This window comes from Trichoderma evansii (genome assembly GCF_050947405.1).
Source record: "Trichoderma evansii strain SZMC 28006 chromosome Unknown GGI43scaffold_23, whole genome shotgun sequence".
In the NCBI taxonomy this organism is placed as follows: Eukaryota; Fungi; Ascomycota; class Sordariomycetes; order Hypocreales; family Hypocreaceae; genus Trichoderma; species Trichoderma evansii.
In genome coordinates this window covers 264279-283184 of record NW_028145183.1, presented here as the reverse complement: position 1 = coordinate 283184, position 18906 = coordinate 264279, and the positions used below count along the sequence as shown (strand labels likewise).

At 51.2% G+C, this 18906-nt stretch overlaps 5 protein-coding genes across 5 annotated transcripts; 3 read left to right on the top strand and 2 right to left on the bottom strand.

The window, feature by feature from the left end:
* Window positions 1-3208: 3208 nt before the first annotated feature.
* GGI43DRAFT_202187 (uncharacterized protein) lies at window positions 3209-6937 on the top strand. The gene has a single exon (XM_083200086.1). The coding sequence runs from the start codon at window positions 3833-3835 to the stop codon at window positions 6821-6823; it is 2991 nt and encodes a 996-aa protein (XP_083057060.1). The 5' UTR covers window positions 3209-3832; the 3' UTR covers window positions 6824-6937.
* A 480-nt stretch (window positions 6938-7417) lies between these two features.
* GGI43DRAFT_202119 (Bax inhibitor family protein) lies at window positions 7418-8900 on the top strand. Its single transcript, XM_083200085.1, has 2 exons — window positions 7418-8160; window positions 8227-8900. The coding sequence occupies exons 1-2, from the start codon at window positions 7634-7636 to the stop codon at window positions 8711-8713; spliced, it is 1014 nt and encodes a 337-aa protein (XP_083057059.1). The 5' UTR covers window positions 7418-7633; the 3' UTR covers window positions 8714-8900.
* A 191-nt stretch (window positions 8901-9091) lies between these two features.
* Window positions 9092-10035, bottom strand: GGI43DRAFT_202115 (peptide-methionine-S-sulfoxide reductase). The gene is made up of 2 exons (XM_083200084.1): window positions 9570-10035; window positions 9092-9511 (listed from the first exon to the last, which is right to left on the bottom strand). The coding sequence occupies exons 1-2, from the start codon at window positions 9835-9837 to the stop codon at window positions 9162-9164; spliced, it is 618 nt and encodes a 205-aa protein (XP_083057058.1). The 5' UTR covers window positions 9838-10035; the 3' UTR covers window positions 9092-9161.
* Window positions 10036-11070: 1035 nt separating this feature from the next.
* GGI43DRAFT_414495 (serine/threonine-protein kinase) lies at window positions 11071-14190 on the top strand. Its single transcript, XM_083207045.1, has 4 exons — window positions 11071-11369; window positions 11641-11769; window positions 11850-13336; window positions 13404-14190. The coding sequence occupies exons 1-4, from the start codon at window positions 11348-11350 to the stop codon at window positions 13614-13616; spliced, it is 1851 nt and encodes a 616-aa protein (XP_083057057.1). The 5' UTR covers window positions 11071-11347; the 3' UTR covers window positions 13617-14190.
* Window positions 14191-14718: 528 nt separating this feature from the next.
* On the bottom strand, window positions 14719-18060 carry GGI43DRAFT_414492 (Zn(II)2Cys6 transcription factor). The gene has a single exon (XM_083207044.1). The coding sequence runs from the start codon at window positions 17415-17417 to the stop codon at window positions 15132-15134; it is 2286 nt and encodes a 761-aa protein (XP_083057056.1). The 5' UTR covers window positions 17418-18060; the 3' UTR covers window positions 14719-15131.
* Window positions 18061-18906: the final 846 nt, after the last annotated feature.

Here is an 18906-nt window from a genome sequence, read left to right as displayed (position 1 = left end):
CAGTATTTAATAACCACTTTCTTTTGGAGCACTACCGGTATCTTCTGGCTTGACGTTGAATGCATGCCTCGGTATCTAGGTAGCTGCTGGGATCAGGTAGATACTTATTCATCACTGCGGTTGAATGCCAGCGATTTGATCATGATTGACTACATTGTCATATTGACGCAGTCCTTTTCTCGAGGTATAGACCTGAAACGGCCACTAGATCGATGCATCTTCTGATAATCTGATCGATCCACTGTAAATGAGATTAGGAGCAGCCATTAATACATGGTGCTGTGGCGAGGTGGCAGTAAATGCACTAAGGCAGGTACTATGTAACGTTTATCACAACCAGCGTGAAACAAGCTTATACAGAGTAGGAAACACCGACTGTCACCAGGTACTCGTATTGAAACAAGGATTGATAAGCATGGGATAAAAGAGGCAGCGCGGTCAATGATAACGGCGGAATTATCCGACAAAATTGCATGTGGGATGGATAGAGTCTCTGGTCAGCTTGGCGGCATTATTGTTATTGTTTCTCTAGCCTCTTGTTTCGATAAAGGTGTGCTGACGAGGGTAAGCGGTAGCCTGTTGAGATATGATCAGCAGCGTAAAGAAGAAGGGGGTGAGAATCAGGTGCACTGGGTTGAGCCTTACAAGGTCGGGATTGAGTCAAAGAAATGTATTATTTATTACAACACAAACTGAATGATACTACAAGTAGGTACCAATATATACAGGCTATTATGTTGTTGGCTATCTGACTCTGAGTGTGCCTTGAAATGGAGAACTTTACGGTGACAAGCGAGAAACAACAAAAAAAAAAAATGGGAATCTTGCAACCATAAGCACACTGTTATTTTACTACTGCTATTGTCCTCTACTGGATCTACGGATTCTACCGACCCTACTGGATCTACTAGCTTTACCAAATCTGCTGGCTCTACCAGTTCTATTAACTCTACTGACTCTACCATATCTACCACATAACTTGTTATGGCTTATGTGTTCGTTTTTTATTTTGTGTGCATTTTCATTTTGCGGTCCCTGTTTTTCTGTCCCCTTTGGGTAGGCCATCCTATACTTTTCGGCTGTTGCGTGTCAGACGGAAGTGAGGTAGTATTACTAACTGCTGAAACCAATTTCACCGTGAAAGAGATGGCAGGAATATTATAGCACAGAGCCGTGTACAGTATGCATGCTGATGCTGCTACTTTTTACTTAGATGACCCTTAGCAATGCCCCTACTGAGGTGGCTAAGGCTGTAAGCTGGTAAGCGTTGTGTTCTATTTATAATCTTCATTAAGGATACACGATTAGGCCCAAGGTGTAATGTGTAAGCGTCGCTTTCTGCAAGCGTGCATGTTAGTGATACGTTAGGAGGAGCGCACCTTATTAGGACGGAGGAATATGCAAGGGGTGGAAGGAGCGCATGTACGGTATTCCGGAATATGCTCCCCTTTCTTCAGATGATTTGTTATTCCCTCCTATTTCACCGTTTCACCCCTCTTTGACCTCTTTTTGTCCTTTTCATCAATTCAAAACTCAACTACTGCGTGTCTCGTATCCTGGACTCGAGATCGGACGATGGCTCGCTGCATAAAAGAGCACGCATGGATCATGGATTCCGCTGTTGCAATGCTGCGTCAAGAGCACTGAAACTAGCCCAGGCTTCCAACAATCTTCTCGCGCTGTTCTCTTGCTAGGGTCCCCCTGGTCCTCTTCCATCCCGAACGCATGGATCACTTAGCGCCCAGTGCGCCGAAGGAAGGATTTGCGGCAGCTTGCTCCGTAGTGGTACTTTGTGCTCTCTGGAGATGGATGCCGAGTTGGTGCGTGGCAGCGGCGGGCTGGCCATTGGGGACCAGTAATGCAGTAATACTTGTAATCAGAGTGAGCGCCGTCCGTTAGAAAGAGCATGTCAGCCTTGAAGGATCGTGGTGGTGCCGCGTCGGGATTCTGTGTATCGATACACACACAAGTGCTAATATACCGACATGTACCCATACAAGTACATCCAGGTGCCGCTAAATGGATCTCTTCGGTTTGGAAGATTTGCGATTTTTGTGGTACTTTGCCCTGTCGCTTGTTTCTGGCCATTTACGTGCACTCGAATCCCTGTGGATGTAGAATATTTGCCGAGACTTTATCAGCCTACTACGTAGTCACTGTTTTCTCTTCTCTCTGGCACGCCTGGAAATAGCCAGCTGCCACGTTTCTCAGGGGACCTCATGTGGGAACATTGGAAGCATAAGTAGGCGCCACTGGCGTCATTCCAAGATTTTGGCAATAGGGCGGTAGCTCCTTCCAGCTCTGTTGGGGTTAGCCAGCTCGGTACGATCAATAGTGCATGCCAGCGCATTCTAGGCAAGAGCCGTCGAGGACCCAAGAAGCTACTGGGTAAGGTAGCTCCAAAGTAGAGAGAATACTGTGTTGGCATCTCGTATCAAATAATAAGGATAATAGACGGTATAATGTCGTGTGGAATTAGGACAATGCGGTTATCAGACTGAATTTTTCATCTTCCCTGCTCCCCCTGTTGGCTTGAAAGAGTCTAGCAGCATCTGGGCTTGCAAACCTTGTTGTTCACCGTTGAGCCTCTAAGTACCGGTACCTTGCCCGGCTGGTACCTCGCCCGCGGTGCTCTGGACAGGGCTCGCCAAGAAATCCTCTCTCAATCCCACGTCAATAATTCAAAACCCCCTCCAAATTGTCGTGGCGATTTTCGGGGCTGCCGCCGCTTGAGATTCCCGGCCGTCTCGGCTGTTTAATGTTTGTTCAGTGCTGCAGGGCCGCTGCAGGGCCTCTGCAAGCTCTCGCTGAGGCCCGCCACGGTGCTAGAACTAGAAACGACATCGAATCCACTCCGAGCTACCCCACGCACGTATACGTCAAAAAGCTACGGCATCCATCCCCATCGCCCGTCTTATTGTCTACTAGACTGCATGGCGTGTATGTGTGTGTGCATGTGTGCGCGTGTCTCTTTGGTTTGCGCCATGACCAGCGGCCCTCTGGCCATCCATCGACCCTCCTACATCATCTTCCCTGGAGCGTAAAGCCTTGACACTATCTGGTCTGCTCACTGGTCTTCGAGTCTCCAGAGGCGACCTACGAGACCCCTTTACGCTTGCGGCCCACGGCGGATCTTGACGATATAGCATTACCCAATCGGTTTTTACTAATTCAGCATCTTTTGTGAGACACCTCCGCCACTTCGCCGGGCCGCTGCTGTTGCTAATAATGGCTTAGACATAGACTGTTGGCTGCTGGAACGCGACCGCTTCCACCCTCGGACGGCGCCAGGTAGCAACATACGGTGGCCAAAGTTGCGGAGGGCCGTTTTTTTAGTTCATCTTTGGGTCAACCTCGCCATAGCAAAACTTTCCACGATATCAAAGTCGATACTCCTTTCTGCGAAAGAGTCGGTGACAGTAGCGGAGCCGCCTGTCACCGCGACATCCCTGCCCGATATCGCTTGCCCACCGCATAATTCCATATTAAATATTGTCGCCGCGAATCTACAGACTATTATTGCTACAAGGAATCTATGCGAAGCTGCTGCTGCATGAGTAGCAAAGAGCCGTCGGTCAGCCTCGCCCGGAAGAGCATGATCCGAGTTTTGCCACGACACTTTCAATCTCAACAGCGAAACCTCATAATCTCTGGTCATATACAAGGACGGATTAGCTGAAAGCAGTGCGAGGGACACCTGCGTTGAGCAACCAAAGCTTCGAGGCTGCTTGGTAACGTGCGGTGCGGGTAGCCGCAAAACACCAAGGGCGCCTTTGAAAAGCTACCATCACGAGGAAGCGGCCACAGCCAGATATCCCGACCGGGCATCACAATGAGGCGCAGCCGCTCTCCGAGTGCGCCCTCGCACTACCGGGGGACGGGGCATCACAATGGCAATGGCGCTGGATCCGACCCAGTTTCGCTCATCCGGTCATTCAACGTCGAAAATAACCCTACTCGCCCGATGCGACCATCTCCGCTTACCGCCTCAACGATCCGAGATATGCCATTGGATCTGGTAGACCGCATTCGAAGCTTTCCCCTCTTTCTCTCCGCCTCGGAAGAGTTTTTAGTGGCGATTGGCAATCACTTGAAGCCGCAGGTACACGGACACAACGACCACATCATTACAGAGGGGGACGACGCAAAGGCCATGTACTGGCTGGTGCGGGGCGTTGTCGCAGTCACATCTCGAGACGGCGAGGCCGTTTACGCAGAGCTCAAAGCGGGTGCCTTCTTTGGAGAAATTGGTGTGCTCATGGATATGCCCAGGACCGCCACCATCGTCGCCCGAACCAAGTGCCTTTTACTGGTGCTGAAAAAAGAAGACTTGCAGACCGTCATGCCGAAATTCCCAGAGATGGAGAAGGCCATCCGACAAGAAGCGCAAGAGAGACTGAGCGTACTAAAGAAAAAGCGAACAGAACGTGGCGCGATTCTCAAATCCCCAAAGAGCGATTTCGTTCCGCGTCCGAAGACCATAGGCGAAGTGTCAACGGGAGAGACTGGCGCAATCAAGGATGGTGCAGTGATCAAGTCGAAGAAGCGGAAATCTCCAAGCCCTAGTATAATCGAAGATCCGGCCCTCGGCAGCGCCCTGGGCAGCGGCTTTGTCAATATCCGAAAGACGCTCAAAGAACTTCCTCTCTTCACCTCTCTGCCGCCGGATATTCTTCACTTTCTAGGATTAAGTGTTCAGCCAAAGACGTACCCCCCTTTCACCGACATAGTATGTCAGGGCACTCCTGGTCATGAGATTTTCTTCGTGGTGCGAGGCGAAGCAGAAGTGATTCATCAGCAGCCCAAAACGAATAAGGAAGCCGAGAGCCTAACCAGATCGATTCAAAAAAGACCAAGACTAAAAACAGGACAGTATTTTGGAGAAGTTGCGAGCTTGGGCTTGTCCAGTGGGCGGACCGCAACAGTCAGGTCGATTACTACAGTAGAGTGTTTAATGATACCTGGTGAGACGCTGGATGAGCTGTGGTCTCGCTGTTCTCCGGACATCAAATTACAGGTGGAGCAGACAGCATGGCATCGATACAACTACCGCGATGAAGATGTCGACATGACCGACGCGGGGCAAGAGAGAACGAGCAAATCAGACCCTCCAACTCCAATCCTCGCCCGACTGAGTCTACCCGACGTCGAGTTTGCAGCACCCCTGAAGCCGATATCCGTGAAAGCTAGAGAGGACTCAGACACCATGGAACCCAAAGATCCTGATCCGTTTCTGAGTGTTGATATGGAGAACCTAAAGAACCGAAGGCGTCTGTCGATTGCGCCGCCAACTGCTCAGACCGAGTCATCCCCGACAACGCCTACTCGACTAAATGGAGCTCGACCTCCTATCCCGGAGCCATCGTCTCCCGTGGCTTTTACTATGCCAGACTTTGAATTCGATATGCCTGCAAAACGGGCCAAGACACTATCCCATCGACCGGTCTCTCTTCAACAGTCAACCATTTCGGACAGCATACTGGTTAACATCTTTCAGTATGCCGACGTGGGCGAGCTCTTGAGGCTACGACAGGTCAGTTCACGCTGGAAATCTCTTGTCACACTGTCTCCAAAGCTCTGCAGATATGTCGATCTCTCTTACTACAACAGGAGAGTTACTGACCAGATCATTGTTGATGTGCTTGCGCCTTTCATCGGAACTCGTGCACTTGTTATGGATCTGAATAACTGCTTTCACATTACTGACGAAGGGTTCTCCGTATTATGGCGGACTTGTGGCAAGAATGTACAAAAGTGGAAGATGCGCTCACTGTGGGATGTATCAGCGAACCAGATCCTTGAAATGAGCGAGAATGCCAAGGGTCTTACAGAGGTTGACTGGAGCAACTGCCGAAAAGTTGGAGACAATCTACTTGGTCGAGTTGTTGGATGGGTTGTCCCCGAGCCGCCCCCAGCGAGCAGTAAGGTCGTGATATCAAGTTCAGGAGTGAAAGGAGCGAAAGGGGGAAAGGGTGTGAAAGCAAAAGAAAAGACTGGTCAGCAGTCTCCCCCCCAACCAGCCCCGGGGACTGTGATTGGTTGCGCTAAGCTGAACACGCTGAATCTATCATATTGCAAGCATATTACGGATCGATCGATGGGCCATCTTGCTGCTCATGCCTCGAGTCGCCTGCAGTCTCTGTCTCTTACTCGCTGTACATCCATTACAGACGCTGGCTTCCAGTCGTGGGCTCAGTTCAAATTTGAAAAGTTGACGCAGCTTTGCTTGGCGGACTGTACCTATCTGTCTGATAATGCCATTGTTGCGCTGGTCAATGCTGCCAAGCACCTGACTCATCTCGACTTGTCATTTTGCTGTGCACTTTCGGACACGGCGACAGAAGTCGTTGCCCTTGGCCTCCCCAAACTGCGCGAGTTACGGCTAGCTTTCTGCGGTAGTGCTGTGAGCGACAATAGTTTGGAGAGCGTCGCTTTGCACCTGAACGAGCTTGAGGGCCTCAGCGTTCGAGGATGCGTGCGTGTAACGGGCAAAGGCCTAGAATACATCCTCAGGGGCTGCACGCGCTTGAACTGGGTTGATGTCAGCCAATGCCGCAACTTGGAACCATGGCTGCGAGCTGGCAGTGTTTCAAAATGGGGATTCGACAGCCGAGCTTCAAAATCAGAGTCGCCGTCGGTGAATAGCTGGCCTACAACGGCATTCGACAGCGTGCTTGGAGACTTGCCAACGCCGAGGACAATGAGTGTCGCAATGCTCACTACGCCAAGCTTCTTTCCAAGGGCTGGTGCTTCGCTACTAGGCAGGAAGACAAGGCAACCTGTGAAGTTTGTGATTGAAAAGGGGACTGATGGGCTCAGATGAGATGACTGCCTATTAGCGACAGCATGACCGTCTCACTTCATTTTACACATTTGTTTTTATTTAATTTTGGTGTTTTCTTTTTTCTGTACGAGGTATGCTTTCTAACACAAACATGTATCTATCTATCTGCATATTCATGGGAAGGGGCATGATGGGGAGCTTTGAATTGGTTGGCGCCAAAACGTGATTTGGGTGGTTATTCAAGGAAAGGTACGAAGTAATAGAGGTTAGCAAATCGGGAGGGTACTTGGACTGAACGATCTGACGATATTCTCCGGTGGTGCTGCAGCTTTTTTAGTTTTATTCATTTTAAGCAGCGATGTGATAGGGACATGTATGTTTTGGTCGATGTAATAGCATATTGTATGGATATTTGGACATGGAAGTAAAACTGAGAAATAATAGAAACGAAAGGAATATGCGGACTTTGCGGACATGAGGCTTTCGCGAGAGTAGCTCACATCGTAGTCCGAGCATCCAAAACAGCGCTGCTCGGCATTAGTAAGCTTAGCTTCTGAGGGCCGCTCAATAATAGACTGGAGCTTCTGCCAAAGAAAAAAGAGCCTTCCACAGGCTTCGAGCACGACACGTGATCGGCGGATTTAGGTATGGCAGGTATCCGGCCAACGTCATGGCCGGTTTTACCCATGGCAAAAAGCTGTCCAGATTAGTATCATTGATTTCTTACTCATATATTAAACCGGCAGCAACCTCTCCCCGCATTGGCTGTTGCTAATCAATTCTTTTTTCTTCAACATATCGAAACAGAACAAACTCCCCTACAGACATACAAGCGCCTAGTGGCCAAATATGTCATTTACGCTGAGCATTCAGCAGGGCCCTGCGCGCATTGCGCAGCAGCGGCTGTTACCTGCCCTCCGGACATCCATGCGAAGCTTTCACCAACAAGCACCCAAGAAGCCCACCAGCGCATTCTTCACCTCCCGCATTGCATCAGCGACGACTCGTCATGGCTTTGCGCGATCATATTACCAGGAGGCTGCGACCCGACAGCAGTCTGTGACCAGCGGAACCGGACTCCGCAAGCTGCTGGTCGGAGGTGCCATCTTCGGCGGTACGCTGGTGGCAATCAACACCGTTTTCAACCGCGAGACGAGAGAGGATGGCGGCATGCCTCTGTTTGAGCGGGAATACCTGAACAACACTTTCCTGCACACCGGTCTTGGCGTTGGTATCATTGGTTTGACGGCCAGGCAGATGGTGCAGACGGGATTCGTGTACCGCCTGATGGTAACGAACCCGTGGGTTGTGGGATTGGGTGGATTGGCGCTGAGCTTTGCCACCATGATTGGAACTCGATCTATTAGCCCTGACAAGTAAGTTTGCTGCATCAGAAAATTTGCGATATGAAAGATATATTTGCTGACATGTGTGAACTATAGCTACATCCCCAAGTATGCCCTCTGGACTGCCTTCAACGCCACTCAGGCTGCCTTTGTCGCCCCTATGCTGGCATTTGTCCCCGTGCCTCTCCTCGCCCGCGCTGGTCTCTACACTGTTGCCATGATGGGCGCCCTGTCTGTCGTCGGCGCTACCGCTAAGCAGGAGAAATACCTTTACATTGGTGGACCTCTTCTGGCTGGTGCTGCCATCATCGCTGCCTCTGGTCTGGCTCCTCTCGTCATCCCCGCCACTGCTGTCCGAACTCTGGCTTTCACCCAGAACATCTGGCTGTACGGTGGTCTTGCCGTCTTTGGCGGCTTCACCCTGTATGATGTGCAGAAGGTGCTTCACCACGCCCGCCTGGCTCAGGCCGGTGTTATCAAGCGGGATCCCGTGAACGAGAGCATTTCCCTAGAGTTGGACTTTTTGAACATCTTCATCCGCATGGTACAGATTCTCATGCTGAACCAGAACAGGAGGAAATAAGCCAATATGGGTATAAAGTTGTGAGAGAGATAGAAAGGAGATAATGAGAAGAACGGTGGAGGGGTGTGGTTGGAACATTTTTAAGCAAAGGGATTTTTTTTTGCGAGAGATTATAAACTCCGCTCAATGGATGAATTACTGAATATTTTACTTCATATTGGGAAGCATGGCGTTCCCGTTGTATCAATAAGTGAAAGATTAAAAAAAAAAAAGACAAAAATTATCAAAAAAAATGAGAAAGAAAAAAAATTGTTAAATTTGTTTAAAATAAAAACTATAAGTGACCCTTTCTGGTTGAACTTGCAATGACTGCGCTGTGAAATATGTATAAATACAATGGGTATACAGTGAATGTTGAATTATCGTTTCACAGATGGAATTTCCTCCCCGTCTTCCATCTTTCATAAAATTTCTTCTCTCTCTATCTCCCTTTCTCTCCCCGTTTGCATCACTCCAGATCCTTGAGTGGTCTCAGGAAGTGACTGGGGCACTCATACCCATCGGGGTTCCTCTCCAGGTAGAGCTGGTGGTACTCCTCTGCGGTCCACCACTGGCCGGCGGGCGCGATCTCGGTGACAATCTTGCCCTGCCACCACTGGTCGTTGGCCTTTTCAGTGATTTCACGGGCGATACGCTCCTGCTCCTCGTTGTGGAAGTAGATGGCGGAGCGGTACTGTGGGCCGGTGTCTGGGCCCTGCTGGTTGAGGGTTGTGGGGTCGTGCATGCGATAGAAGAACTCGATGAGCTGACGGTAGGAGACTTGGGTAGGGTCGAAGATGAGCTCTGCGGCCTCAGCGTCTGCTTTGGTGGTTAGTTATGGGAGCATATCGTAATGAGGGAAGCAAAAGAAACTTACGGCCAGTCTTGCCGCCGCATACTGCGCGGTATGTAGGGTTGGTCAGGTCGCCGCCGATGAAGCCGACCTTGGCATCGATGAGGCCCTTGCCGGAGAAGTGCTTGCGGTAGAGATGCTCGGTTCCCCAGTAGCAGCCGGCGGCGACGGTGCAGCGCTGGGCGCCTTCGGGGATGGAGGTTGTGGCTGCTGATGATTCGGGAGCGATGGAGAGGCGGGTAGCAGCTGTGAAGGGGCGGGAGAGGCGTGAGAAGAGGTTGTTGAAGATCATGGTGGGCGGATTAGATGGTTGTGGTGATGATATAAGGAGGTAGTTGTAAGTGAGGGGTTGAGATTGGTTATAATAGTTATAGTTAAGTAGTTGATGTTATTTGATGATGATGATGATGAGAATGAATAAAAGGACAGTCAAGCAATTGTTATATATTTTCATCCGTCGCAGAGTCAATGGTCATCGACTCAGAAAAAAACCAGGGTCTAGACACAAAAAATTACCAATGAGGGGCCCAAAAAAATATTCCAAAGGTTTGGGCTCCAGTTTGATGTGTTATCGTGACATGACGCAATCTGGGTCCCTGGAGCTAGCTGTTGTACTAGACTAAAGTAGGAAAAAAGAACAGAAGCCGTGACAAATGTTTGGGACTCTGGAAGCACAGCCCAAAATTTGTTAGTACAGAGCTTGCAGAGGTAGCCGGCTAGGGGTGTTCCCTTTCTTCTTAGTGCGGGGTTTTGCGTGTTGTGCTTCTCTTTTCAGGGCAGATTCCATATCGCGCCAAGGGTAATACGGACGATATGCACCCCATGTTTTGGGCTTGGATTTTAGTAGAGATGCTTGCGGTAGAGCATGGGTTCGGAGTATTTGAGATTCTGTAGTCTTTTTTTTAGATCTGGCGCAGTCGGTACTGGTAGGTGCAAGGTATGGCAATCGGCCACTCTGATGGAATATGGAATACAGAGTACGTTTGAGGGTGATATGACGCATAACTACTTGCTCTGGTATGGAGTTGCTACTGCTGCCCTGATTTATTGTATTCTTACTAGAGCCCGATGAGAATGGAAAATCTTGTCAATTCTAAACCGGGGGATTTGCTCTCAATCGGGCTACCCATGCGATCCTACTCAGTTCGTCGGAGGCCTGCAGTACTCTTACAGGATTAGCACCTTTATGAGCGAGAGCATAAGATTACGATTACGAATACTAGTAACAATTTCTAGGTAGGGAGGGCAGTCAACTTGGAAAACAATCTGGAGAGCGCCTTCAAGAATTAAATAGACATCACTTGAGTGAAATTATCTTGCAATCTCTGCTTATTCTGCTTTATTCCCTCACCTGTTCACATGCTCACATGCTCACCAGCATAGCGCTTTGTACCACAGCCACAGTATGTACGTAACCTTTGACCGCTGTATCTTAGCGGTTTAGCACCTGCCACTCAGCGCCTCCCGCGACCCGCAGCGCTCAGTGGTGGTTTTTGACGTTTTTTGACACTGACGTCCGTCTCAGCCCAGCCCCTCTGCGCCTCGTGCTCTCCCCTCAACAGCCACACAATCCACCAGCAACCAAGCCCAGCCTTGAAGTCATACTTCGCGATTCCAAATACCAAAATCTCGCCCCGAACCCCGAATCCAGCCATTCCAAATATCGGGACAAGCGCATCAATTCCTGATTCCAAGAAGCCTCTCAGGCTCAATCGTTACATCATCTTTATCGCTATATTACTACTACCGTCGCCGTCGTGTCTGTTGCTGGAATCTCCAGCCTCGCTGCGCTGGTGCAAACCATGTCGTGGAACCTGACCAAAAGTGAGTTTGCTATGGTTAGGCATGGCCTCGATGCTTGCTTGCATCTTTGCCCTTGCCCCTCTAGCAGTTTTTCTTCTTGTCCATCTTGCCCAATCATCTCCGCTTGCCTTGCGCAAGGATTGTTCTGATCAGGCCTGGTTCGATGAGACTGGGCCTGGGAATGGCATCAACCTCGGCCAGCAACGGCTGACCCATCAATCCACGTGCTTCCATGTACATGTCTTTATCCTATACTCTTACTGATAATTGGACTCTCTCCCTCATTCTCTAGAGCTCAAAGAAACCCATCTGGGCTTCTCGAAATCTTCATCGCCATCCGGCAAAGATAAGACCAAAGACAAAAGCGGCACCTCAACCCCGTCGTCTGACGTCAACAGCATCTTCGATGCGAACGGCGCCAGTATGTTCAATAAAGCGCATTTCACCCCATGTTCTTGACATCTCTCTTCTAACTGGTTATCCTTCTTCTCCGTCCTCCAGCCTCCATAGAATCCCTTACACAGGTACCTATCGTCAAGCCAACGAAACCTGGCATCCTCGTCCTTACCCTCTACGAAGCCCGCGGCCTCTCTCTACCCGAACAATATCAAGATGTCATAGCGGCAGGCCACCCAACTGGCGCCCACTCTGCTGGAGATGCGCTGAGTTCTGTCCGTCAGAGTGCGTCTACCAGACCGCAGTCAACCGGGTCAGGATTCAAGGGCATCCCGACCAGTCACGGTCGCGTATCGGGCAAATATATGCCATATGCGCTGGTGGACTTTGATAAAAACCAAGTCTTTATCAACTCTGTTGACGGAAACCCTGAGAACCCTGTTTGGGCTGGCTCCAATACTCAGTACAAGTTTGACGTGTCACGCGTCGGCGAGTTAACAGTCTCTCTTTTTATGAGAAACCCCACCGCTACTGCAGGCACTGGTAGAACCAAGGATATCTTCCTAGGCTCCGTTCGCGTAAATCCACGATTCGAGACGGCGTCTGAAGTGGCGTCGACGGGCAAAAAGGGAGATCGACCGCAAACCCAAGGCCACAGCGGGCAGGCCTGGTTTGAGCTACAGAATGGAACAGGCAAGCTCCAGATTGGTGTTGAATTTGTTGAGAATCGCGTCGGCAAGCTCACCATTGACGACTTTGACCTTCTCACGCTTGTTGGCAAGGGGAGTTTTGGAAAGGTGATGCAGGTTCGGAAGAAGGATACCGGCCGTATCTATGCCATCAAGACTATTCGCAAGGCCAAGATCATCTCGCGTTCCGAAGTAACGCACACGCTCGCTGAACGCTCTGTCCTTGCTCAGATCAACAATCCGTTCATCGTCCCATTAAAGTTTAGTTTTCAGTCTCCTGAAAAGCTTTACTTTGTATTAGCGTTTGTCAATGGCGGAGAGCTGTTCTTTCATTTGTCCAAGGAAGGACGCTTCGATATCAACCGCTCCCGTTTCTATACTGCCGAACTACTCTGTGCTCTCGAATGTCTGCACGGATTCAACGTCATCTATCGGGATCTGAAGCCTGAAAATATCCTGCTTGATTACCAGGGACACATTGCTCTTTGTGACTTTGGTCTGTGTAAGCTCGAGATGAAAGATGAGGATTCTACAAACACGTTTGTCGGCACTCCCGAGTATCTGGCGCCCGAGCTGTTGAAGGGAGAAGGCTACGGTAAAACAGTGGACTGGTGGACGCTCGGCGTGCTACTCTACGAAATGTTGACAGGTTTACCGCCGTTTTATGACGAAAACACCAACGAAATGTATCGCAAAATCTTGACGGCCCCCTTGAACTTCCCCGGTTACGATATTGTGCCTCCGGCCGCCAGGGACCTCTTAACCAAGCTTCTGGATCGAGACCCGACCAAGAGACTGGGAGTTAACGGCTCCACCGAGATCAAGTCGCATCCCTTCTTCCATGGTATCGACTGGAAGAAGCTGTTGCAGCGCAAATATGAACCAACATTCAAGCCCCGCGTGGTAAGTCTCGTCCTTTTGTTTGAGCATCATGCTGGGGTCAAAGATGAACTAACAAGATATGAATTAGGCCAGTGCCACCGACGTGGATAACTTTTCCGAGGAGTTTACGGCATTGCCCGCTCAAGACTCGGTCCCTGATGATTCTGCGCTTTCAAGGACGCAGCAGGATCAGTTTGTGAACTTTAGCTACAACAGGCCGATTGCGGGATTAGACGATGCAGGCGGCAGTATCAAGGACCCGTCGTTCCTAGACGCCTCTGAGGCACGAGGACGAAGGTGAAGGAGCGAATATTTTTAGATGTGCAAGCTTTCATGAACGATAGAGAAAATAACCACATGAGGAGAGATTGGAAAGAAGAGAGATGGCGGGCCATGCTTTTTATTTCTTCTTGGGAATATGGGAGAAGGGAAGGGAAACGGCGCGTGGACGTGTCGAGATCAATGGCATCAATGCATGGATGAATCTTGAATTTTGCTTTTGGCCTCATAGGTGGAAATTTTGGGAGTAAAGGCGATTTGTGTGAACAACACATGTTGTTTTGTTTTTGTTATATACTACACACAGTCTTGTCTGACGATGATGTAGCTCGTTTGGCATATTGAGAAACATGTTGCATGGCAAGATATTTCAAAGGAGAGACGTAGAGCTTAACAGCTTGTGCTTGAATCCCTATTAAGTTATTAGTCAATCAGTCGTAGAATTTGCAATTTTGATGGAAAAGGTGTTTGCTCCAGTATTGGCAAAAGTGAAATCGCGACTGAACCTGGAGGGAGAAGGTGCTGAAGAAATGTCATTGCAAATTGCCCTTTATTTCATGATTTGTTACTCGTCCCATGACAAATAATATGAGGAATCACAAGTACAATGAAAAAGAAAGAGAAGCGAGAATGATACGAGAGAAGAAGAGGAAATTGGGCGGCTGGCGAATATCCATCATTCGGCCAACTTGACCAAGACCGCCAGTCCAACGAACTAGCAACCCAACATCCCATCACAACATCTCACGCTGCAAGGTTTCTCCAAATCCGAGTGATCATGAGAGTAAGTCTTAGCAAACATGCATCTCTCCATCTGGTAATATATGCAACGGATTATCCGACAGAGCTTCATCCCGAAGGAATGTCATGTCGTTAATTCTCCAAAAGAAAAAGAAGCATGACATGACGCATGGCCCAAAAGCCAAGACGTTAGTCAACTAGCGCCAAAAGCTGACTGAAGCGACACTCCCCGACGCGAACCACAGCTCATTGACGTTAATTTTAGTTTCTTTTTTTAAACATGGCTTGTTGCTACGGAGTAATATCTTTCCACCCAAAAACACCATTGTTGGTAATACTCCGCCCGTGGTAAGGCACTAATTGCAGCAAGGAGTATAGAATTATTGACAATCAAGAGTCACGCAACGGTTTAGATTGTATTCAACATTTTGGTCTCCCCGGACTAATGGAGGGATGAAAAATAAGATCCTGGGTTTGGATCATCCCCTTTGGATCCTCCGCGATATGTACAGTCTCCAGTAAAATACTAAACTAAGATAGTAGCTTGCCGACTTCCGCATACAGAGGGCAGGGATAGTGATATTTGATCTGACGCACCACGACTCCATGGCATGTGCTCGTGTCGTACCGCATTAACTTTAAAACAGCCAAAGAAGAGTACATACAAGAAAGAGGTAGCTGAAGAACAAGGTCAAGAAGAGGTTTCAAACTGCCGCTACCCGCAAGAAAATTATAGAGATAACTTCAATGCCATCATTAGAAAAGAAAATTGAAACAAAAGGTATCGTTTTGGCGTTCATTCATGCCGAGTCAGTGCAAGCTCCCGCTCCATCGTCGCCCGCCAGTGTATCAAGTCCCTGTCTTCGTCCTCCCAGTAAGCCAACATGCCCACCGTCTTGTAGACCGAGTCCTCCCAATCGGTGGGCATGGTGCACCCGGCCCGGGCAGCCGCCAGCAACACCAGCGCGCTCCTTGTGCACGCTCGTATCATAAACATGCTGCCATGGTGCCGGTGGTGAAAGCCCGGCTTGTTGACGCGCACCTGATGCATGTGCGTCTCGAGGCCTCGCTTGGCAAAGTCCGCTACGGCCGGCTTGACGGGACGGCGTGCGATGTGGGCGCTAATGCTGGCCATGACAAAGGGCCAGTATAGCTGCTCAAAGAGGTTGATCATGCGGCCGCGCAGGACAGACCGACAGATGCCATCTTCCTCCACAGGTGTGTGGATAGAGAGGTCTGCGGGGAGGCTCTCAGACCACTCGCCAATCTGAGCCTCGTACTCGGGCATCATGTCGAGCAATATATCCAGTAGCACGGCGTCAGACGTGTACTTTTGTCGAAGGTCCAGCACCTCTCTGGACAGACGGCTGGTGAGACGTCTAAGCGAGATCTCAGCGAGGTAAAACAGCCAGGCTGCACGTGCCCGCTGCGTCTCCGAGTCGGGCCCATCCGGGGACTCGGCCGGGGCTACCGGCGGCGCGGGGAAGAAGGGCGGATACAAGGTGCTGCCAGAGTGGAGGATGTCGAAATCAGGAAGGTCTAGCTCCTGGCGCAGCTCTCGCTCAGACTTCCAGGCCGACCAATAGACGGCTTGTTCCTGCGTGTCTTGGCGGCCCATCTCCATGGAATCTAGCGAGGCGTTGAGGTTCTGGGCGCGGGCTAAGAAGGGGAAGTGCTGGCAGGCAGCTAGGGCTTGGGAGAAGAAGCGCCAGGCGTAGACGGGCTGGAAGACCATCATCAGGTAGATGCCCGAGAGGAACAGGCACTGCGCGCCCACTATATCAGAACGCACTAGGAGTATACCAATGCGCTTTTGGGCTGCTTGGAAGAAGATTTGAGAGTCATTATAGGTCTGGGTGCCCAGCTTGGTCTCCCCGCTAGGACCAAAGGGTGTAGCAATACAGCCAAGGGCACATATAATCAGAGCTAAGCAAGAAGCAGGAGACCAGTCTATACCATCAAGAAAAGCATTCAGAACCATACGACGGGCCAGCACTTCGTCAAGAATTGGGTTCTTGCAGTGGATATGTAGGAAGAAGTTGTCCAGCAGACGGTATATCCGGTGGGAGTCCATATCGATAAGGCCAGCCAAGGAGGCTGACCCAGAAGGAGGGGTTGCGATGGCATCGGGAGGGGCGCGATAAGAGGCTGGCGAGTGGTGGTGGGACCCGGAATTGTGGAAGATTGGCCACTGCAGGATATGATCCACACGCTGGGGCAGCAGGCTGCTGATGTTGACGTCGTCGTCGTGCTTGAGGCTGCTGACGCTGGCGCTGTGGCCGTGTAAGTCGAAGCCGCCGGCCCTCAGCGGGGGCAGGCGCTGCTGGTGGTGGCCGGCGTAGGCGCCATTGCCGTGGGAGGCGGGAGCAGCGAAAGCCGGCTGTGGCGCCGCGCCGACCGAGCCCGGGGAGGCGATCCCGGCCCCGGCCCCAGCCCCGGACGATCCAGGTCCCGATCCAGGGTTGGCCACAGATTGGCGCAGCAGGCGCTCCAGCTCGTCGATGCGATCGAGGATCTTCAGGCTGGCGGGGTCGAAGCTGGACAGGTCCACGGGCGACTGGATGCAGGTGGCGCCGACGCTGACGCAGTAGCTGCAGGCGGGCTTCTTGTTGTCGCACTTTGTCTTGCGCGCCCTGCACACCTGGCACGCCGTGTTGGCGCGCTTCCGGGGATAAAAGGCCGTGCCGCGGGCGGCCGGACGCTTGCCCGGGCGGCGGCTGGAGATGTCGGTGGCATCCAAGGGCGATGACGGGCCGCCGAGGCTGATGTTGGAGCTGGCGGTGTGGGCGGCCGTGGTGGTATTGAGGTCGCCGTCGGCATCGACGAGGTGTAGGTCCTGCTGGCCTCCAGATCCAACTCCAATGGGCGATGTCAACGGGGCCAGCGACAGCGAGGCGTCTTGGCCATGTCGTGATCCCATACCAGCGCTACTGCCTGGGCTAAGGCCAGCCACGTCGCTGCCATTGACGGCGAAGCTGGCCGTGCTGCTGCCGGCGCCAGGATACACCAGGGCCGTAGCGAGGAACGGCGACTGCGGCTGAGCCCGAGGCGGCGGCATGACTGGATTCGGCGGCAGCGACATGCGCAGGGCCGCGCAGAGGGGAGCCACTTCCTGGCGAGATTATCGAATGGCGATGGGCAACACGCGCGGGGGCGAGAACACGACGAGGAGGAGCAAAAGGTTTTGGAGCTCGGGGAGTCTCGGTTGGCCGTGATGATGGACAGCAAGGCGATCGATGCTACCGGCTTTTGCGGTGGGCTCCTTGTCCTTATGATTACTTAGATTTGGGCACAGCCGGGCTTGGGAAAATTAGCCGCTCAAAGGGCTCTGGGGGGGCCGAGGGAAGCCCTAAGGCCTCTTAGCGTTTAGCGGGCTCGGACAGGGCTCGGCAGTGGGTGCTGGGAAAAAAGGAGTAGTGGGAGGGGACACAGGAGAAGGTCCGGGGCACTTTTGGGCACACTTGTGGTGCGCTTCATGTTCTTTACGCGGGCTTGGGAAATGATCAGGGGTGGGTGCTGCCAATGGCCGCTATTTTCTCGGCAGGTAGATACTGTATTCAACCGAAAGGCGCTCCGGAATGAGCTTGTCATTCGAAGATGGGCTGCGAATAGGGCCGGCTGGGCGCGCTGGAGCTGAAATCGGCCGCGGTCTTTTTTGTTTAGTTTCATTTATCATTTACTGGTGTAGGCAATGACAGACAAATCACGGAGATGATTTTTTTTCATCTGTTTCATAGTGAGTGGTAATAGTAACGCAGTAACAAGACGACAGCTAATACGGATTTACGAGAACCAACATCGGCAGGCAAGCATTATTATGGGACCCAGAGTTGCAGAGGATGGATGTCTGGCCCCGTATAAGAGTTTTTCCTCTACGGGGTTCGGCATGGGGTAATACTGCTAGGCAACAATAGGCAAGACGGGACTATCATCATCTGCCACCTTGTGATTGCTCGTCTTTGCCTCTTCTGCCCCCCTAGCCTGGCCTCTTCCTCTCTGTCCATGCTATACAAACAAACCTAGTGTTGCCACCGTTCCATCCCGTGGCTCTTCTTCCCCAGAACCATCGGGATGTTACCGCCGCCCGGCTGACCCTCTCGCCCGCGTTTCACGGCATAATAAGCTGCCTGTCCATCACATTGGATCCCACGGCTATAACTTCCGACGGGCGCAACGACGTCAATGGGCAGCAATAGACCGCCGGCGAATCGCATATCAGTGGCGAATCAGTTGGTATATCCAGAGGTAGCAGTAGGATTTGATTTATATTGCTGCTTTCGTATCACCTGTCGTATCTGTGTAGGTGAATCTGCAAGTGTCTCGACGTGCGTGTGCCTGCATTCGCGCTCCAGATCATCTGGCCATTGTCAACTCATTCTCCTCTTCCTCCCCTCAGACCATCCCCGCAATGGCCAGCTAAAACAACCACTAGCGTTTTCCCTTTCTTTTACCCCACGGCGGCGAACACACGCCACTGCAGCCCATTCCAGGGGCAGCCAGCCAATCGCCAGCGCGCGGCGTGTTATACTTGGAAGTGTGTGTTAGCTACCACAGGACATGCAGTTGGCGAT

Bases quoted from the DNA above. Each gene is read 5' to 3' on its own strand.
- GGI43DRAFT_202187 (XM_083200086.1), top strand. From the start codon at position 3,833: ATGAGGCGCAGCCGCTCTCCGAGTGCGCCCTCGCACTACCGGGGGACG.
- GGI43DRAFT_202115 (XM_083200084.1), bottom strand. From the start codon at position 9,837: ATGATCTTCAACAACCTCTTCTCACGCCTCTCCCGCCCCTTCACAGCT. The intron at 9,512-9,569 runs GTAAGTTTCTTT...CCACCAAAGCAG, and splicing joins ATGCGGCGGCAAGACTGGCC to ACGCTGAGGCCGCAGAGCTC.
- GGI43DRAFT_414492 (XM_083207044.1), bottom strand. From the start codon at position 17,417: ATGTCGCTGCCGCCGAATCCAGTCATGCCGCCGCCTCGGGCTCAGCCG.
- GGI43DRAFT_414495 (XM_083207045.1), top strand. From the start codon at position 11,348: ATGTCGTGGAACCTGACCAAAA. The intron at 11,770-11,849 runs GTATGTTCAATA...TCCGTCCTCCAG, and splicing joins CTTCGATGCGAACGGCGCCA to CCTCCATAGAATCCCTTACA. The intron at 13,337-13,403 runs GTAAGTCTCGTC...GATATGAATTAG, and splicing joins CAACATTCAAGCCCCGCGTG to GCCAGTGCCACCGACGTGGA.
- GGI43DRAFT_202119 (XM_083200085.1), top strand. From the start codon at position 7,634: ATGTCATTTACGCTGAGCATTCAGCAGGGCCCTGCGCGCATTGCGCAG. The intron at 8,161-8,226 runs GTAAGTTTGCTG...TGTGAACTATAG, and splicing joins CGATCTATTAGCCCTGACAA to CTACATCCCCAAGTATGCCC.